The 22,173-nt window shown below is 40.8% G+C and overlaps 1 protein-coding gene across 1 annotated transcript in view; it reads left to right on the plus strand.

Moving 5' to 3' along the window:
• The window catches only part of CTNNBL1 (catenin beta like 1), a 161,106-nt gene that overhangs the window by 65,799 nt on the left and 73,134 nt on the right, over positions 1-22,173 (plus strand). Inside the window, exons 7-10 of the mRNA XM_005688545.2 lie at positions 2,391-2,482; positions 11,367-11,439; positions 11,680-11,738; positions 13,256-13,404. Coding sequence (XP_005688602.1) covers positions 2,391-2,482; positions 11,367-11,439; positions 11,680-11,738; positions 13,256-13,404 — 373 coding nt within the window. The remainder of the gene's footprint in view (positions 1-2,390; positions 2,483-11,366; positions 11,440-11,679; positions 11,739-13,255; positions 13,405-22,173) is intronic.

Consider the following 22,173-nt stretch of genomic DNA (forward strand, 5'->3'; position numbering starts at 1 on the left):
CTCCCAGCTCCTTTGTGTCTACCACATATTTCTGTTGTAGTTTTATACTCCCTACTGGGAAATTATCATAAAGAAGGAGGAAGACATAGCACCTAGGGAGTAAGAGAAGAGAGAACACAGCAGTCTGTGATCTGGGGGTTGGTTGTAGTCTAGAGCCAGAATTTGGCATTGCCATCTGTTAGCCTAATGCTGAATTTCGCTGAATAGAAGGCTTATCAGAAGTCTTAACGGACTGTTTATAAAAAGAGCCTGATGTAATGGGAAAAGCACCAGCCTGTCAATCTGTGAAGACCTGTATAGTTTCAGCTTGGTCCCTTACCAGCAGCTCAGGAGATTCATCCCTCTCTTCCCTACTAAGCATCTGATGTTCGTCAGGCACTGTTCTAGGCCACTGGGCACATTAAAGATGAATTAGGCACAGTTCCTCTTAAGAATCAGGCTGATGGGAAAATCTTGAACAGAAAGGAGAGATAATACAGGGTATTGTAATAGGAGTATAATAGGAGTCAGTGGGGAGCCCTGTGGAAGAGAAGAGGCTGCTGCTGCTGCTGCTGCTAAGTTGCTTCAGTCGTGTCCGACTCTGTGCGACCCCATAGATGGCAGCCCACCAGGCTCCGCCATCCTTGGGATTCTCCAGGCAAGAACACTGGAGTCGGTTGCCACTGCCTTCTCCAATGCATGAAAGTGAAAAGTGAAAGTGAAGTTGCTCAGTCGTGTCCGACTCTCAGCGACCCCATGGACTGCAGCCTACCAGGCTCCTCTGTCCATGGGATTTTCCAGGCAAGAGGAAGGGTCTCCAAATGGCTGGGTAGGAGCAGGTAGCCGATTGAGGCTGAATATGAAGAGAGGTGCATTTTGATGGAGAAATGTGAGCCAGACCCTCAGGCAGGGCAGTATCCTTTGTCAAGTCAGGAATAGGTAGGGGCTTTGGGGAAAGACTAGAGATGTGCTGTGGCAGCGAGAGGTAAAGATGGTAGGAGATGGGACCAGAGGAGTAGGTTCGTCCAGACTATGAAAGACCTTCTAAACCTTGGCAGGATGTTTGGATTTTATTCTAGTGTTCAATAGAAAGCCACCTCAAGTATAAGCAGAATAAGATAAAAGCATTGGAGATTAAAAAGAAGGAGCGAATTTCTTAGAAAACGTCAAAAGTAGTCTAAGGTATTCAAATGACCTCCATCTCCCAGCTCTCACAGCTTCGTGTCTACTCCCCGGGGGGCTGCCTGGACATCCTTTAAGTAGCCATTGGCGAGGCCGACATGGGCTGAAGAGTGAGGAGGAAAGAGGTGTACTGCTTCCTTCAGCTCTTTCTCCTAAAGACTCTGGGCATTGTGCTTAGAGAGCTCAGAGCTCCATCTGCTCTCTGGTAGTAACATATCCTGGCGTGGGGAGCAGCAGGGGCCTGAAGGAAAGAAAAGCACTGAATGTATTAGAATGAGGGTTTGGTTTGTATACTTTGCATTTGCTTTTGGCTGTGCTAGGTCTTCGTAGTGGCATGTGCGCTCTTCTCGACAGTGCAGAGGTGCTTTCCTAGCTGCAGCACAGACTCTAGTTACAGTGCATGGGCTCTCTAGTTGCAGCAAGCAGGCTTAGTTGCCCTGTGGTGTGTGGAGGTCTTAGTTCCCCAGCCAAGGATTGAACCTGCATCCCCTGCATTAGAAGGTCAACTCCTAACCACTGGACCACCAGGGAAGTCTGTAATTTTTTTGTTTTTTTTTTAAATGGCCTTTTTTTTAGTCTCATAATCATACACTTTTTTTTTTTTTTGGCCTCCTTATTTTAAATTTTTCTATTAAACAGCAATGTGCTTGTTGTAGGAGGTAGCAGGACCGATTATATTTGCTTCTGAGTACCTGACAGTTACCTCTGCCAGCATGGCCTTTCCTGTCTATGCACCTTGTTTTGTTCAATTAAGAAGATCATGCTTGCTTCCCTTGTAGTATCTGAAGAAAGAGATCTGAAAGTGGGTGAATCAGGAGAGGAAGAGGCTCTGAATTCGTCCACTGATTTTTCCCTACAAGGCTTCTGCCTAGCCCCCTGTCTCTTCCGTCACAGGTCTCGGGGACTGTAGTACTGTGACAGCAAGAGGGCCTTCTGAGGCAGGTACTCACACTTTGTGGATTCTGCTGTAGTGTTCTACACAGCAGAAAACCTTTCACTATTCCTTTAGTGAATTCTGACAGGTTCAGTTATGATTTTTACTTGTAACATAACTTGAAGAGGGAAAAAAAACATAGCATGTCCCTAGTTAATCTAAGAATGACAACACAGCATCTGGCTGGGAGGAATATAGGCAAGCGGGAAGAGGGATATAACGTCTGGCGGGGGAAGCAGGCTGCAGATGGAAACAGAGTTGCCCTCCCAAATGACTGGTGTCTGTCTCTTTGCAGCTATTGTGGAAAACATGGCCGAGTTCCGGCCGGAGATGTGCACAGAGGCTGCCCAGCAGGGTCTTCTGCAGTGGCTGTTGAAGAGGCTGAAGGTAAATCTTTGCTGTGTGCATGGCTCATGCTGGGTCATTGGCACAGGTTGTTATTCCTGTGCTGTGTGATCTGTTGGGAATCTTTTGGCAGGTGTTGCCTCTTTCTTTGCTTCTCTTCTTCCATTTGTTTTAAAAATAGCCTTTAATAGCCCCCAAAATAATATAAACATATTGTCAACACAAATTCACGTAGTACAGAAGGTTTATACTGGAAATAGAAGTTCCCCTCTGCTGATTCCTTCTAGTTCCACTTCTCAGAGACAGCCACTGTTAACAATATTTTATCTATCCTTCCAGAAATTGTCTGTGAAAATAGGAGTGTATGTGTGTGTTTATGTGTTTCACAAATAGAATTATACATTATTTTCTTTTGCAAGTTGATTTTTTTCACTGAACTAGTGGCTGCCTAGTATTCCATTTTATGGTTGTGCCAAATTAATGTAACCATCCCCTGTTCATAACAGTTTTTTTGCTGTTAAAACAGCATAATAGTGAGTATCCCCATGTACACACACTTTTTTTTTTTTTGCACACTTGTGTCTGTTTATCTGTAGGATAAATTTCTAGAGATAGAATTGTCACATTAAAAGGTATGCATATTAACATTTTTGGTAAATTTTGCAGAATTGTCCTCTATCAGTTGCTCCACTGAGTTGAGATGTCTATTTCCCCTAGCAATATTGGGCATTGTCAAACTTAAAATTTTGTTAATTTGATAAGTGAAACCTGGCATTTTATTTTAATTTAGAATTTTCAAATCAAGGACAAGTATTGGCTTTCACCTGTTTATTAGCCAGTTGTATTCATCTCTTTTAGCTTCCTATTGATGTCCTTTGTTCATATTTCTGTTGGCTCATTCATTGATCTGTTGATCTGTTGGACCTTTCATTCGCTTTCCTTGTTAGCATGGTCCTTTGACCATCTTTTGACCATTTAGTGCCTGTACCATAGAATGAATGAGGAAAGGGAGGGGTAAGGGCTTCTCTCAGGATAGTGTTAACCAAAGACGTGATGGGAGGAGGTTTGGAACTACGTAATACTGTAGTACTGAAATATTCTGGGCAAGCAAGGATTCCCAGCTTTTCAGTGAGAAAGAGGTACTTGTTTGTGTCTGGAATGATTCTTTAGGTAGTCCTGGCCTTGCTGAGCTCCAGAGGGTCATAGAGATGCAGAAAGTCTGAGGTGCATCAGGTCCAATTTCTCCACACCCCCCAACCACCACCACCACCACTGTCTTGGCAGGGGTGAGGAGGAAGATTCTGCTTAAGATATCATATGTCCACATGGTTCCCTCTCTTTCTGACAATTTAGGTCTTCCCAAATCCTTCTTATTTAACCCTTTGTTGCCATTAAATCTGTAACATAGACTTACATAACATGACTTGAGGACATTCAGCTAGCCTGTATGTTCTCATCAGTGGGTAGGGGCACGCTTGCTGGTATAAGTATAAGCTTAGTACGTAGTTCAGTAGACTGCACCTGCGTACCCACACACACACACCCTCACCTTTCAGGAAAGAGTTAAGTCTGGTTAATTCACTCATTGTCATGTTTGCAGCTTCCTTTTGACCTCCTCTCATGAATCTGTCCTTTGGTTTCGCCGTGTAATTACACTCGCATCCCCCTCAGTTTCTTTGTTCCTCGATATTCAACAAAACTTTATTCTCCCAAGCCGTGAGACATTTTGGGGGTGAGGAGTAGGGGAGAGGAAAGTAAAACATAGAGTTAAGGTGATGGGCTAGATGGCAGGGACCTGAGTCTTAATGGGATGGCCACAGGTTGGGGCCGCAACTTTATACAAAATAATCCAATAATTTTTGTCTTTGTGAGGTCAGGACCAATTTTTCCCAGTCGCTTGAGGCTTGGTACTGAATCAGGGATCTTTGTTAAATTAGAATATCCGGCCTCTTCTGCCTTTTGAAAGTTGTTGAAACTTGACTGTCTTTTTATGAGTTGGTAACAGGAGGGGAAATTGAGACCTTTGGGTGTTTGGTTGGATTCCATTACTCTTACGAGAGTAATAAAGAGGCCCATTTGGCCGTCTTGCAAGCTTTTGACTCTTGCCTTTCAGGCGTAGTGTTTATACGATCCTTGGGGCGCAAATAGCTATGTTGTTATCTCTAAAACAGTTTTTCAAAATTTGGGGGTATCTAACCATTAAAATGCCATTTGGTTATTTTACTAGTAAGCGAAAATTCTTGAAAATTCTGTGCTGACCAGAACATTAATGAAAGTTCTGTTTCAGGGTGAGGCCAGCAAGAAGGCATGTCTTTAAAAGCAATGCCTTGCTCTTATTTCTCATAATCTGGACAAGTGCTTACTGTAATCTTCATCATCATAATCATCTTGGTGAATCAGATTGAATGATGGACCCAGATCCTTACTTTCACAAGTAGAACTTTAAAAAATACAAATTCCCAGACGTACTTTCTTAGTCTCTGTGTATTTCTTAGTCTCTGTGTCTTCAGTGTATTTTAGACACGTTCCACGTGTGGTTATAAATGTACAGTGAATTATAAGATCCACTGGTCTCTAGAAATGTGAGCATTTTTGTTACCTGTTTTTGTTCAGTATACTCCAAGACCAATTTAAAACTTCATTTTCATTGTACCATTCCCTGTTCTAGAACCTTCCTATAGTGATACTAATGCCCTCTGCATCAGATCCCACCATCTCTACCTACTTTTTAAGGCCCCTTAACCTGGCCCGATCTGACCCTTCCATTTCTCCGTTTTGAAACATTGGCCTTTTAGTTTTCAGACATGCCTCTCTTTACCTGCCCCCTTTGCAAAGGTCAACATTGTTGACCTCTGTGTCTTTGTTCCTGTTCCTCCCTCCACCAGGAATGACTACTGCCTTATGTATTTCTAAATGGTACATAACCTTCTTAAACCAACTTAAACCCATACTCTTCCATATTGCCACCACCATTTTTTGAACTGGAAGGAATCTTATAAGTTCTATAAAAAATTAAAAATCAAGACCTATAGAAATTAAGGCAATTAAGAGTGCCCAAATTCATGTAGCTAGTTAGAGATAGAACTAGAATTAAAACCTAAGCTTCCAGACTTTCTTCATGTACTCTTTGCATAGCACTACTTTGCCCATACTGCCCTCTTTCTCTTCTAAGTATCAATCTTTTTTTTGTTTCTTGTTGGTTCTCTTCTGGGAGTTAGCAGATCTGGGTTCTAACATACGCCTATAGCTGTATGAAACATACCCTCATAGAGTATCTTTACTTCATCACCTGGGAGACTTTCATATTATTACGTGTGCTCCTGGTCTTTCTCCAAATACCCTTAAACTCCTTAACAGCAAGGAGTAGGACTCCATCATATGTGCATCTCTTCCCCGTTGTTCTCTGGGTGTGATTCCCAATGAGGAGCGTCAGAATTACTTGGCTGCTTGTTGGAAGTGTACATTCTTGAACCCACCCCAGACTCACTAAATCTGCCCAGCTTGGAGTGGAGCCAGCAATCTGTGTTTTAACAAGCCCTCCAGGAGACTCTGATGCGTGCTGAAGTCTGAGAACCCCTTTTATGTTTACATTGCTTTATGAAACCTTGCTACCTAACTGATCATCCCATTGTTTATTCAGTAGTCCTTGAGTAACCCCTAAGTGAATGGCACATTAGTGAGACTCCTTTTGGTACTAGTAGCCTAGCCAGCAGTGTATAGAAATGCTGCTGCTGCTGCTAAGTCACTTCAGTTGTGTCCGACTCTGTGCGACCCCATAGACAGCAGCCCACCAGGCTCCCCTGTCCCTGGGATTCTCCAGGCAAGAACACCGGAGTGGGTTGCCATTTCCTTCTCCAATGCATGAAAGTGAAAAGTGAACGTGAAGTCACTCAGTCGTGTCCAACTCTTTGCGACCCCATGGACTGCAGCCTACCAGGCTCCTCCATCCATGGGATTTTCCAGGCAAGAGTACGGATTTTTTCGTTGACTAAATGAAACCTTACTAATTTTGTGCTGCTAATGAGGATAAAACCCATTTCACAGGATTGCATTAAAAGGTTTAACAAGTAAGCAGATAACTGTAGTGTGAGAGACCTGCACCCTAGTTCAGTTTTTAATGGGGAATACAAACTTAGTAGGATATTGTGTACTATGGAAAATAATACCAAATAATACCACTTTTTTCTTTTTTAAAGAAACAAAATTAAGGTTCCTTTTTGTTTCCCAATGAAATCATTGCTTCAAAAACAGTTGCAATATTCAGCATTGAGCTAATGAGTTGAAGATTGGCTACAGTATACTGTATGTACAACTGGTTGATGCTAAGTCCTTGGCCTCTTATGACCAGGAGTTGGGATTTTTGTAGGTCACAGGTTGCTTTGATGATTGTACAGGGCTGGAGCCATGTCTGAACCTGCCCCAGGTACCAGAGGTGAGCTGCAGAAATAATTTGCAGCTTTTGGCTGCAGGTGGTAGCATAATTGTCTTGTACTTTCCAAAAAAGCAGCAGCTCCCCAAAAGGTGAAGTTTAATTTTATTCAGGGCTGGCGTGTGCCGAGTACAAACCTATGCTCGACTCTGTAATTACTCTGACAGCTGAAAGATTTAGAATCACCAGGCTCCTGGATGGAGGAAAGCCCCAGAAGCTCCAACTCCCATTGGGTAACTTTGCAAAATCCAAGAGAAGATACCTGGTAAATGAATTCTCCCTCCTCCAGATTTTGACTAAATGTCCTTGTAATTTGGCAGTTTGGTATTTTGCAGGCTTGGAGACTGTCATCGCTGAGTGAGATTTAAACAGAAATAAAACTTCCTTCGTGACTTTTGTCTTTGGCTAGACATGAAAGATTAGTCTCCTTTTTTCCCATAAAGCCCACGGTTTCACTCAGCGTAGGAGATATCAGGCAGGTTAGAGAGGCAGAGTAATTTTGCCAAGATCACATGGCTAGGAACTAATGTGTAGAAATGAGATTCTAACCTGGATATTTCTGATCCCGGTCATCTGAAAAACGTGTAGCACCTACTATGTGTTCAGTTCAGTTCAGTCTCTCAGTCATGTCCAACTCTTTCCAACCCCACGGACTGCAGCACACCAGGCCTCCCTGTCCATGACCAACTCCTGGAGTTTACTCCTACTCATGTCCATTGATTCGGTGATGCCATCCAACCATCTCATCCTCTGTTGTCCCCTTCTCCTCCCACGTTCAATCTTTCCCAGCATCAAGGTCTTTTCCAATAAGTCAGTTCTTTGCGTCAGGTGGCCAAAGTATTGGAGTTTCAGCCTCAGCATCAGTCCTTCCAATGAATATTCAGGACTGGTCTCCTTTAGGATGGACTGATTGGATCTCCTTGCAGACCAAGGAACTCTCAAGAGTCTTCTCCAACACGACAGTTCAAAAGCATCAATTCTTCGGTGCTCAGCTTTCTTTATAGTCCAACTTTCATATCCATACATGACTACTGGAAAAACCATAGCCTTGACTAGACAGACCTTTGTTGACAAAGTAGTGTCTCTGCTTTTTAATATGCTGTCTAGGTTGGTCATAACTTTCCTTCCCAGGAGTAAGTGTCTTTTAATTTCATGGCTGCAGTCACCATCTGCAGTGATTTTGGAGCCCAGAAAAATAAAGCCTCTCACAGTTTCCACTGTTTCCCCATCTATTTGCCATGAAGTGATGGGACCAGATGCCATGATCTTAGCTTTCTGAATGTTGAGTTTTAAGCTAACTTTTCACTTTCCTCTTTCAATTTCATCAAGAGGCTCCTTAGTGCTTGACTTCTTGCCATAACGGTGGTGTCATCTGCATATCTGAGGTTATTAATACTTCCATATTGTGTTAGGTACTTCCATATTGGGCTTCCCTGTTGGCTCAGTGATAAAGAATCTGCCTGCCAATGCAGGAGACCTGCATTCAATCCCTGGGTTGGGAAGACTCCCTGGATTAGGAAATGGCAACCCACTCTAGTATTCTTGCCTGGGAAATCCCATGGACAGAGGAGCCTGGCAGGCTATAATCGATGGGGCTGCAAAAGAGTCAGACACAACTTAGTGACTAAACAACAGCAGCTTCCATATTATTTAATTCTTATAGTAACCCTCCAGAGAAGATGTTATTTTATTATCTCCATTTTACAGATAAAGAAACTTGAGACCAGGAATATTACTTCAGTCGTAGATGACCATTCTTAATTTATGGTGCCATCAATATCTCAGTAATTTTTTTATAAGGTCCTATGCCAAAAAGGACCTAATAGTCCCATTTAAGGTAGTTAGATTAGATGCTTGGATTAAAATATATTTTTTATTTCATTCTTAAATACCACAGCTACTTACCGATAGATGTGTGTTCATTTTGAGTACTGCATGACTTCTAAAACCTTGGAATCAGATCGAACACCACCATCTTTGTTTCTTCTCAACGTTGATTTTCACACAGCTCTTTTATCATAGTAACCACCCAAAGCCAGCCTGTGAAAGAAAGGATGTCATCAAAAGAAAACAGTACCTGGAGCTAATGGTTAATGCATTCACTATTCCACAGATGTCAGATGTCACTGTGCTTTTCTTGGAAATACTGTGAATCCTTGGAATCCCCTGTGGATTCAATATGGTGTCCCATGAAGCATGGTTTGGGAACTGCAGACTTTGGGTTACATACATAGTGCATGCTTATGAGTGAAATCTAGGTGTGTCTGATCCTAGATTTATGTCCTTTTTTTGTAATATACATGTATTACTTGATAAAATTAATTTTAATTCAGTGTTATCTTTTAAATGATGTATTGGATCAGGTTCATGCAAATTCACCTGTTTGCTGTCATGTTTAATTTTTTGTCTTACATTTAGCAAGTGTCTAATAAATAACTTGTTGGGAAAAGAGGGAAACCTTCCCCCCAACCTTGGAGACAGAATTTTATACAATCAAGTAAAAGTCATTGGAACCACAGAAAGGCTATTACTCCAGGGGCCTGATATCTTTTGGCTTCTTTCAGTTGAGTGTATCCTGTTTGAACCAAGAACCTTGACCCTTGAAAAGCTGCATATAAGTTGGTATGGCTTAAATCATTTCAACTAGCAGTAAATATATAAATCCATTGCTCAGTCATGTCTGATTCTTTATAAACCCATGGACTTCAGTGCACCAGGCTTCCCTGTCCACCATGAACTCCCAGAGCTTGCTCAGACTCGTGTCCATTGAGTCAGTGATGCCATCCAAGTATCTCATCCTCTGTCATCCCCTTTTCCTTCTGCCTTCAATCTTTACCAGCATCAGGGTCTTTTCCAATGAGTCAGTTCTTTGCATCAGGTGGCCAGAGTACTGGAACTTCAGCTTCAGCCTCAGTCCTTTCACTGAATATTCAGGACTGATTTCCTTGAGGATTGACTGGTTGGATCTCCTTGCAGTCCAAGGGACTCTCAAGAGTCTTCTCCACCACCACAGTTCAAAAGCATCAATTCTTCCGTGCTCAGCTTTCTTTATTGTCCATCTCTCACATCCATACGTGACTGCTGGAAAAACCATAGCTTTGACTCGACAGACTTTTGTCTGCAAACTATCAGTATTCATAACTTAAATAATTTGAGTGATTTTATTAGCAGATTCTTCATTCTGATAGAGATACTCACCGCTTAGCTTTTCACTTTTGTGTTTTGATTTGTATAAAACTGTTTTTCTTAAAGTGGAAAATACCACAGTTTGCATTTAAACACTGGCTGTTGTACTGAATTTCCTGAAACAAGACCTTAAGTTTGCCCAGGGAGCATACCTTGCAGTCAGCACACGTAAGACCTTGTATTTACAGATCTTTTAACCTGAGATGGGTCATACCTAGTCAGCCTCCTGAAGCCCTGTAGGGTGCACTTAGGCTTGATGAGGAAGACGTGCAGAGAGAACTGAAAAGATGCTGGGTATTGCTTCATTAGGGGCCAGTCTTCCTTCTTAAGTCCAAAATCAATGTCCAAACAGAACTGTGAATGGTGCTAAGGGGATGGCGGTATTAGCTTTAAGATAAACACCTCCCCTGTCCTTTTCAGGTACAGTAATTATTTCTCAGTTCAAAAACCTGGATAGGTAGCAGGGTTGCTGCTGATTAACAGCTGTTATTGTGCCTGCATTTTGAGGATCGAGGGTCCAGTAAATAAAAACACATCGATGAGGCTCACGCTCCTCTCTGTGTCCCTTTATCCACGGGGTGTCGTTAATGGTGAGGCGCTCGAGGCTCGCTGCAGGAGCGGCGATGTGGGTGACCATGAAAGATGGGCTCTGCAGTGCGTGTGTCCCCTCTGCGACTCCAAGTAGCAGAGCATGCAGCAGGGAAAGAATTGTGGGTAGTAATTTGGGTGTTAAAATATTCACACATTTCTGCATATTTAATGTGGTTTCCTTTTTAAATAGTAGGCAGATTATGGCCCACAAGCAGATAGGTTTATGATTTCAAATTAAATTTTAAGCATTAAAAAAAATTAAAAATCCAAAAAGGAACTACTTTGTTACAAAGACATTCAGCTAATCTAAATAAGAACTGGCTTTCTTTTCACTTTCTCTGATCATCTGTCCATAGGCTAATTTACAGCCTAATTTTATGACCGTCACTCGTGACTGAAGCTTCATGATAGATTTTAGTCTTAAAAACTTTCATTCATCTACTTTGCATTTGAGTACATATTATGTGCTCGACCATAGTCCCTAGACTCACAATGGGGAATCTGGGACAGCTTCACAGAGGAAGTGACATTTGTATCTGGGCGTTAGAAGTGTGAGGACCGCTGTGTACATAATGCTGATTATTTTTTACCCATAACCTACCTTTTCCTGTTCTCACTTCTCCATCTCTCCAACTCAGATCCTAATACTTGTGGAAAAAATTGTTGGGGAAAGAAACAAGGGCCCTTAACATATTTCTCCTTTCTCCTCTTTTCCCACAGGCAAAGATGCCTTTCGATGCCAACAAACTGTATTGTAGTGAAGTGCTGGCCATATTGCTCCAGGACAACGATGGTGAGGCTCCCTCTCGGTATTGACATTCTGTTAGGATAGGAGCCAGGCTTGTTTCAGATCATGACAGCAAGCTCTCTTGCCTTTGGCATCCCCTTGCTCTCCCTCTCGCTCTCTGTGCAGCTTTTGTACTCTGTCAAGCTGTATTGATTTTGTTTGCTGATGTATCAGTGTTAGACGGCTGTAAAATCTGACAGTTAGCTTCATTTTTTTTTTCCTTCTTCTATTTTTTCCCCCTTTTAGAAAACAGGGAATTGCTTGGGGAGCTGGATGGAATCGATGTGCTTCTTCAGCAGTTATCCGTGAGTAATTCTTATGCTTCCTGTCTGCCATGAAGATACATGGCTTGTATCTTTAAATGGGAGGTGGAGCTGGAGACTGTGGGAACGAATCAGCCATGTGATGCAAGCCATATGGGGTGTGTTGGCAGGCTTCAGGTCACACTGGAGGCACATGGTTTGCCTCCTTTCTTAGTTCATTTGCTCTTTATGACCAGATAGCACCATGTATCTGGTATGGACTTCCTCAGTCTCCTGACGTTTGTCAGTCCCAAAGACGTGTGCTCCCGCTTAAGTATATATTTTTGAGCCAAGAATGCCACATTATTTTCAGTTGACCCACTCTCAAGATTATTCACTTTCCTTGCTGTCAGTTTACCACTAAATTAGAGTCTGTTTGTTTAGGATCCAGCTAAGCTTCACATGTACAAGTTCCAGTGCAACAGGATAGAGGTCAGAGAGGAGGATGGGGGAGGATGTGGCACTGGAGGCTGGAAAAAGAAATTAGAAATTGCCATTTGCTCAGCGTAAGAAATGTAAATCCCGTCGAAATGTTCTGCTGGCATTCTGAAAATACTGTTAAGATTTTTTTTTCCTAACCAGTCTCATCTGTGCTATTCCAAAACCAAGACTGAAAATAGATCATTTGGATAAAATCTGTAGAGTGTTGGGAGTGTCTGAGATGTCAGTTTGCATACAGCTTCCATCCTGGTGCCAGCAGCCTGAGTGGATTGGCCTTCACCCCAAAAAATAGAGCTTTGAAATGTGAATCTCTTCCCAGTTCTGGGAAAGTGCTTAGTCCTGTTCCTATAAGATTGATCATTTTGTAGTAGACTGTATGGGTATGCATACACTGTTAAGAGCTTTTCCTCTTAACATGCCATGTATTTCTGGCAAAGATAAAAACTGCTTGAAGCCATTCCCACGACTTATGAGCCACAAATGGTCTATAAGGCAGTTCATTAGCCCTGGTGGTTAGGAAACTGTTCCTTATTTTGGGCCAGGATTTGCCCTTCAGAACTGTGGTTTGTTTTAGAAGGGGAAGAAACGTGTTGTGGTCGGGTGGGCCAAGTGGAGAGCTTTGGGGCGGGGGTAGCTGGCAAAGTTGTTTCTCGATCTGGGTGATGGTTTCAGGGGTGTTCACCTTACTCATTTAGCTGTATATGTCTTTTATAGAGTTTTCTGTCAGTGAATATGTTTCATAATAAAAAGGTTTTGTTGGCTTTTGTTAAATCTGCCTCCTTGGAACTATGAATCACTCCTGAACCTAATGGTCAGTTGAGTGGTTTTCTGCTGTTACTGTTGTTGTGGGGTTTTTTTGTTTGTTTTTTGTTTTTGCATGATAGCCATTTATTTAATACCTGTGAATCAGAAAGCCCAGTTTCTCTAAAATGGAAACAGATGAGAATTTTGTTTGATAGGGCTCTGCTTCTTCCGTTGTAGGGTTATTGGAGTAGACAGGCTTCGGAAATTGTTGCATGCTGGTTGATGAAAAGACCTTCTCTTATGATTCTGTGCCTTCTGATATTTTTGCTTGACAGGTGTTTAAAAGACACAATCCTAGCACGGCCGAGGAGCAGGAGATGATGGAAAATCTGTTTGATTCCCTCTGTTCCTGCCTGATGCTGAGTTCTAATCGTGAGCGCTTCCTGAAAGGCGAGGGTCTTCAGCTGATGAATCTCATGCTAAGGTATGCTTCTCATCTCCAATCATGTCCTAGCTGTCCATCTCTTTTTGTCCAACTCCTCACTGTTAGCCTGGATTCAAGAACATGTAGCTAGCTGTGGTCTTTTATTCCATTGAGTTTCCTAGATATATAAAACAGTAGTCTTCAGGTGAGTGTATGGTCTTTTCTGAAGTTAGTGTGGATGAATACGGAGTATATTTTGGTCTATTTGTACCCTATTATGTCATTTGGTAATAGGAACACTCCATTGAAGGGAAATTTTGTTGTTGTTCCTCTCATAGTGTGTTGGTTTGGGAAAATCTAGTCATTAATTTCTAAACATGTCCTATGTTAATTTCTAAACTTAGCCCAACTTTCTTTTTATCTTATGTAGACCTATCTGTGCCATATGTTTGTCCATATTTTTACTATTGACAAAAATCTGGTGGCTCAGATGGTAAAGAATCTGCCCACAATGCAGGAGGACCAGGTTTGATCCCTGGGTCAGGAAGATCCCCGGGAGAAGGAGATGACAACCCACTCCAGTATTCTTGCCTGGGGAATTTCATGGACAAAGGAGCCTGGCAGGCTACAGTCCATGGGATAGCAGAGTCAGACATGACTGAGCGACTAACATACTTTACTATTGACAGCAGAATGTAATTCTATTTTTCATTTATACATACTTTTCATTATATATTATTTTCAGTAATGAGTTGTACCTTGCCATGTGGCTAGCATAGGAGATACGAAAATGTGCAAGACTATTCTAGAACTTTTCTTCATAATTCCTTCCTTGTATATCTAGGTCTAATTTAAAGCTCAAACAGTAAACAATATGCCTGCAGTGCGAGAGACCTTGGTTTGATCCCTGGGTCAGTAACATCCCCTGGAGAAGGGAATGGCAACCCACTCCAATATTCTTGCCTGGAGAATTCCATGGAAGAGGAGCCTGGCAGGCTCCAGTCCATGGGGTGGCAAAGAGTCAAACATGGCTGAGTGACTGTCACTTTCACTTCACTGTCATATCTTATTATTTGTGCATTCATTTCTTAAAATACTTACAGTAGGTTTCATATTAGTGTAATTCACAGAATCTGGAAGTAAATGGGAGATAGCTTGTAGTTGATAACTCTTGAGAAATCTGGCTTGGAAGTGGATTAGAGATATAGGGTGAAGGGGTAACCAGAGTGGGGTGTTTAGTTGACAATGGTCAGTTTTTTAAACTGAGAGATCAAAGAGCATGTTTGATGGGTTGGAGGACTGAGCATTTTGGGATTCTTTATGAAACTGAGTCCAAGTCTGCTGTTTTGAAACATATCTGGATAGATTGAAAATTTCAGTGAAAAATTTTTTTAATAAATTTGATACATATCTATTAAATATAACTTAGAATATAGACATACAAAACGGTTAAAGCACTGATAAGGTAATGTGTGAAGTGCTTGGCTTATACAGAAATTGTACATTTTTAACAGCTTTTTAGGCCTACCACACTTGTAATTTTCTGTACTGTTCTATTTTTTTAACTTAACATGCTGTTTCCCATGTTGTGACATAATCTCCATGACAGTTTTCAATAATTGAATAATGGTGACTCTAAGGGAATATAACTTACTTGGTCCTTCTTTGGTATGGATATTGTAGTTATTTCCAATATTTTGTTGTCATAAAAAATTCTCCAGCGACAGATTCTACAAGTTTTTGTGCTCAAAGCTATTTTTGTACTTAAGATCATCAGGGCATGTGTTTCAAAAACATCTTCTTTTTAAAGGCTTGTGTAGGCCCAGGGGCACAGTAGACCTCTTGGTTTGTCCAGTGTATACCAGACCTTGGACGGATTGAAAAATCTTCCTTGGTGGAATTATTTTTAAAAATTTATTTTAAAGTACAGAGAAGGGCATTGTAATTATTCAGAGGCCTTTAGTGTTCAACTGATTTTTGCTGGCTTTACTCTCTTGAGTCTTTTGTTTGTTTATCTCCTTTACCCTTCTAATTGCCTGTCCTTTTGTTGAAATGACCCACCTTCTCTCAAGCACATAGCATATAAAGAAGATGCATTTGGCTTCCTGGGCCTTTTAACCTTAAAACTATATTCTATAGGGACTTTCTTCTAAGCTTCTTAAAGGTCTGAACCACCAATGTCTTTGGATGTTTGAGTGCAAATATGAGGTGATGTATTCCTGTAGCATATGGCTTGGAAATGTGAAGCAGTGGGGAGCTGAATAAATAACCAGAAGTATGGATTATTCAAGCAGGAATGCTGAGGTTCTAGGAGCCTAATTGAAAAAGGAACTCTAAAAGATGTAGAAATAGCACCTTTCTAGGATCTCCTAACTTTTCATTTTTGAATGCTGAAGTTGTTATTGTATTAATTCTTTTACATTAATTAGCTATATCAGCAGATTCAGCGTTTCTTTTTTTTTCTTTCCCATGCTCTTTGTTCTGTGTGATTTTTTTCCTTCAGACTCCCAAATGAGAAGTTTAATTGGGAGGGAGTTGTTTCTCCCTAGTAGATCCATCCTTCCTGATCTAGCAAGAGCTGCCAAGTTGCTCTCTGTCTCAAGGGAACCCATTTAAAAACTATGCAGCTATAACACTAGAAGTTCAGGAAAATTCCTCTGGTTCCATTGCCCCTAAATACTGATTTTTATTTGAATTCAAGCATTCATCAAACAGTTAATGAAATGCCCACCTGGAGAGGTAGCAATATGGTGCAGTGTTAAAGAATGGGGTTTAGAGTTAAGGGAGATGTGGATTTGGAACACAGCTCTTTCAGTGACTAGTTCTGGATGTTTGGTGAGTTATTCTAACCTTTCTGCCCTCTGATTCTCCCTTTTTTCATCTGAAAAATGGGAGGGATTTCCATTTCCAAATTTCCAGGGATTTTGTGGGAATTAGGCTCTATAAATTGTCTGGAACAGCTCTGCAGTTATTAAAACATTGACAAAGTGCTATGTTCACTTAGTGTGTTCAGTGCTAGGCTTATCACAGACATGAACAAGACAGGATTCTTGCCTTCAAGAATCTCAATAGGTCGTGATGGAGGCCGACATTAAATAACTCTAATATAATTTAATGTATTGACTGTTAAGAGTAACAGTGAATTTTGCATGTCCACAGCCTATGAGTTTTTTTGTTTCCGATTATTGATAAGGAACAATCACCAACAAGATAGTCATTTATACATTTATGTACACACATTATCACACATACATATATATGATTCAGTTTTAATACTTTTATCATCTTTATCAAGGCATAAATAATATATAATCAGACACTCATTTTAAGTATATAGTATTGATTTTGACAAATATGTATACCTTTATTTTCACCACAAGGAAGATATAAGGTACTGTCGATGGAAGAACACGCACAACATGAGAGCTGTGAGTTAAGTTTTATTTGGGGCAAAATGAGGACTGTAGCCTGGGAGACAGCCTCTCAGATATCTCTGAGAACTGCTCTGAAGAGGAAGTGGGAAAGTCAGTTTATATGTAATTTTGGTGAAGGGAGATACGTGTACCATTTTGGCAGAGTGTTGCTGCTAATCACGAGGAGCAGCTGTCTCCATTAATGATTTTATTGCTTTCCTAGATAGGAGGGGATGCAAGAAATCAGGCTCAGAAAATCTTCTCCTGTCCTCACACCATACACAAAAATAAACTCAGCATGGCTTAAAGACTTTGATAAAGACATGACACCATAAAACTCCTAGGAGAGAATTCAGGCAAAGCATTGTGACATAAATCATAGCAGTGTTTGCTTAGGTCAGTCTCCCAGTGCAAAAGAAACAAAAGCAGAAATAAACAAATGGGACCTAATCAACCAAAGGAGCTTTTGCACAGCAAAGGAAATAAAACGAAGGGACAGCCTCCAGAATGGGAGAAAATATTTGCAAATGATGCGGCAGACGAGGGCTTAATTTCCAAAATATACAAACAGCTCTTACTGCTCAATGTTAAAAAAAAACAAAAACGACCCAGTCAGAAACTGGGCAGAAGACCTATATAGGCACTTTTCCAAAGAAGACATATGGTACAGATAGCCAAGATAGTCAACAGGTGCATGAAAAAATGTGCAACATTACTAATCATTATAGAAATGAAAGTCAAAACTGAAGTGAGGTATCACCTCACACCAGTCAGAATGGCCATTGTCCAAGAGTCTACAAGTAATAAATGCTGAGAGGTGTGGAGAAAGGGAACCCTCCTACCGTGCTGGTATGTGTGTGCTCAGTTGCTTCCGTCGTGTCCAGCTCTCTGTGACCCTGTGAGCTGCAGCCTGCCAGCCTCCTCTGTCCGTGGCACTCTTCAGGTAAGAGTACTGCAGTGGGTTGCCATTTCCTCCTCCAGGGGATCTTCCTGACACAGGGATCAAAACCACATCTCTTATGTCTCCTGCACTGGCCGTCAGGTTCTTTACCACTAATGCCCCCTGGGAAGCACAGTGGGAAGCTAGTGGGAATATAAATTGGTACAGGCCCAACAAGAGAGAGGTTGCTTAAAAAACTAAACATAGAGTTACCATACGATCCAGCAATCCCACTTTTTGGGCATATATCTGGAAAAGACGAAAACTGTAATCTGAAAAGATGCACGCAGCACAGTGTTTCTTAGCCACATTACTTAAACCAAGACATGGAAGCCTCTTGTGTCCATCAACAGATGAATGGGTAAAGAAGATGTGGTTATATATACATACAATGGAGTATTACTCAGCCATAAAAATAATGAAAGAGCCATATTCTCTCTCATAAAAGAGAATAAAATATTGTCATTTGCAGCAACATGGCTGAACCTAGAGATTATCATTCTAAGTGAAGTCAGTCAAAGAAAGACAAATACATTAAGTCACTTATGTGTAGAATCTTAAAAAAATGATACAAATGAACTTATTTACAACATAGAAATAGACTCACAGACATAGAAAATGAGCATATGGTTACCAAAGGGGAAAAGTAACCAATATTATTTATCAATAAAAAAAACTATGAATCTATTTTACATTCATTTTTTGTAGTAACTCTTTAAAATCCAGTGTGCATTTTACATTTACATCTGAATTCAATGCTAGGTTTTCATTAAAGTACTTGGCTTTTATTTAGATTTCATACAATTTACAGTTGAAAAAGTAGATTCCCAAATTTAAATACACTTATTCCAAACATACGTAAATATTTCCCAGTAACTGAATCAAGTATCAATTTTTTTTTTCAAGTATCAATTTTTAAACTTAAATTTTAAGTTTCCTCTACTTAAATCTGAAATTTAGCTGTATTTCAGATACTCCATGGCTGTATGTGGCTAGTGGCTACCATATTAGATACTGCATGTATAGATCATTTTTATCACCCTCTGAAATTTACTTGAGCCCTTTTACAATCAATTCCCATCAATCCAGCTTTGGCCCCAGTCAACCATTGTCTTTCTAGAATTTCATATAAATAGAATCATACAGTGTGTGTTTTGTTTGGCTTATTTAACTCAATAGGTTGTTTTTGAGGTTCATTTACTTTGCATGTATCAGTAGTGTGTTTCCTTTTTATGCTTAGTTCAGTTCAGTTCAGTCGCTCAGTTATGTCTGACTCTTTGCAACCCCATGAACCGCAGCACGCCAGGCCTCCCTGTCCATCACCAACTTCCAGAGTCCATCCAAACCCATGTCCATTGAGTCAGTGATGCCATCCAACCATCTCATTCCCTGTCGTCCCCTTCTCCTTCTCCTGCCCTCAGTCTTTCCCAGCATCAGTGTCTTCTCAGATGAGTCTGCTCTTCACATCAGCTGGCCAAACTATTGGAGTTTCAGCATCAAAATCAGTCCTACCAATGAATACCCAGGACTGATCTCCTTTAGGATGGACTGGTTGGATCTCTTTGCAGTCCAAGGGACTCTCAAGAGCCTTCTCCAACACCATAGTTCAAAAGCATCAATTCTTCAGCCCTCAGTTTTCTTTGTAGTTCAACTCTCACATCCATACATGACCACAGGAAAAACCATAGCCTTGACTAGACAGACCTTTGTTGACAAAGTAATGTCTCTGCTTTTTAATATGCTGTCTAGGTTGGTCATAATTTTCCTTCCTGGGAGTAAGTGTCTTTTAATTTCATGGCTGTAGTCACCATCTGCAGTAATTTTGGAGCTCCCCAAAATAAAGTCTGCCACTGTTTCCACTGTTTCCCCATCTATTTGCCATGAAGTGATGGGACTGGATGCCATGATGTTAGTTTTCTGAATGTTGAGCTTTAAGCCAACTTTTTCACTCTCCTCTTTCACTTTCATCAAGAGGCTTTTTCCTCTTCACTTTCTGCCATAAGGGTGGTGTCATCTGCATATCTGAGGTTATTGATATTTTTCCCGGCAATCTTGATTCCAGCTTGTGCTTCCTCCAGCCCAGCGTTTCTCATGATGTACTCTGCATAGAAGTTAAATAAGCAGGGTGACCATATACAGCCTTGACGTACTCCTTTTCTTGTTTGGAACCAGTCTGTTTTTCCATGTCCAGTTCTAACTTGCCTCCTGATCTGCATATAAGTTTCTGAAGAGGCAGGTCAGGTGGTCTGGTATTCCCATCTCTTTCAGAATTTTCCAGTTTGTTGTGATCCACACAGTCAAAGGCTTTGGCACAGTCAATAAAGGAGAAGTAGATATTTTTCTGGAACTCTCTTCCTTTTTCAGTGATCCAGTGGATGTTGGCAATTTGATCTCTGGTTCCTCTGCCTTTTCTAAACCCAGTTTGAACATCTGGAAGTTCACGGTTCACGTATTGCTGAAGCCTGACTTGGAGAATTTTGAGCATTGCCTTACTAGCATGTGAGATGTGTGCAATTGTGCGGTAGTTTGAGCATTCTTTGGCATTGCCTTTCTTTGGGGTTGGAATGAAAACTAACCTTTTCCAGTCCTGTGGCCACTACTGAGTTTTCCAAATTTACTGGCATATTGAGTGCAGCACTTTCACAGCATCATCTTCCAGGATTTGAAATAGCTCAACTGGAGTTCCATTACCTCCACTAGCTTTTTTCTTAGTGATGCTTCCTAAGGCCCACTTGATGTAGCATATGTTTATTTATTCATTTGTTCATAGACATTTGTTTTTTCTGTTGTTTTGCTATCGTGTATAAAGCTGCTTAAAAGTCTTAAGATAAATATATTTTTTCATTTCTCTTGGGTAAAATACCTGGGAAATGAATGACTATGTCATATGAAAGTGAAAGTGTTAGTTGCTCAGTTGTGTCCGACTCTTTGTGATCCCACGGACTGTAGCCTGCCAGGCTTCTCTGTCCATGGAATTCTCCAGTCAAGAATACTGGAATAGGTTGCCATTTCCTACTCCAGGGGATCTTCCCAACCCAAGAATCAAACCCAGGTCTCCTGCATTGCACAGTTTCTTTACTCTCTGAGCCACCAATGACTAAGTCATATAGTAAATGAAATTTACTATTAGAAACTACCAAGCTGTTTCCAAAATGATTGTATCATTTTATATTCTTACCAGCAAGGCATGAGAATTCCAGTTTTCTATCTTCCCTAATTCTTAGTGTAGTCAGATTTTAGTTTTAACCATTTGAATGAGTGTGTATAGTGGCTTTAATTTGCATATAACTGATGACTAAGGTTGTTAAGGGCTTCCCAGGTGGTGCTAGTGGTAAAGAATCCACCTACCAACGCAGAAGACCCAAGAGACATGGGTTCAGTCCCTGGACCCTTGGGTTGGAACATGGATTGGGGAGATTCCCTGATGGAGGAAATGGCAACCGACTCCAGTATTCTTGCCTGGAGAATCCCATGGACAGAGGAGCCTGGTGAGCTACAGTCCATGGGGTTGCAAAGAGTTGGACACAACTGCAGCAGTGTAGCCCATAGGCACGCACAAGGTCGTTAAACATCTTTTCAGGTTGATGGTTCTCACATCTTTTGTTTAGTCAACCCTTTGTTCAGACTTATTGTCTAAATTTTATTTGGGTTGTGTTACTGAGTTTTAAGTGTTCTTTATTCTAGAAAGAAGTTTTTGTCAGAGCCATGTTTTGGAAATATTTTTTTCCTGGTCTGTGGCTTGCCTTTTCATTTTTTAGCAGTGTCTTTTAAAGAGCAAAAGTTTTACTGATAAAGTCTAATATAAATATATATATATATTTTTTTTAATTGTACTTTTGGTATGTCATATAAACGATGTTTCCCTAACCAGGGTCTCAAAGTGTTTCTTTCATCTTTCTTTTAGAATTTTCAGTTTTATGGTTTACATTTATAGATCTGTGATCGATTTTAAATTAATTTTCATATTTGGTGTTAGGTATGAATTGAGGTTCTTGGTTTTATTTATTATTTTTGCATCACTTCAGTTCAGTCGCTCAGTTGTGTTGGACTCTTTGCAACCCCATGAACCGCAGCACGCCAGGCCTCCCTGTCCATCACCAACTCCCGGAGTCCACCCGAACCCATATATCCAATTCTGGCACCATTTATTGCAAACATTGTGCACTTTCCAGTTTATTGCCTTTTTCACTTTTGTCAGAAATTAATTATCTTACATGTGTGGGTCTATTTTTTATGCTTTCTGTTCTTCTTCATTGATCTATGTGTCTGTCTTTTTGGCGACACAACCCTGTTCTGACTGTACGGTTGAGTCTTGAAATTATGTGATGTAATTGTCTTACTTAGTGTCTTTTTAAAGACTTTTAACTATTCTAGTTCTATAGTTTCTTTGTATATAAATTTCTAGAAAAACTGCTGGGGTTCTGACTGGCATTCTGATGATTCTGTAGATTTTTTTGGGGAGGATGCACATCTTTG

The sequence above is a fragment of the Capra hircus genome, chromosome 13 (genome assembly GCF_001704415.2).
Source record: "Capra hircus breed San Clemente chromosome 13, ASM170441v1, whole genome shotgun sequence".
Lineage (NCBI taxonomy): Eukaryota > Metazoa > Chordata > Mammalia > Artiodactyla > Bovidae > Capra > Capra hircus.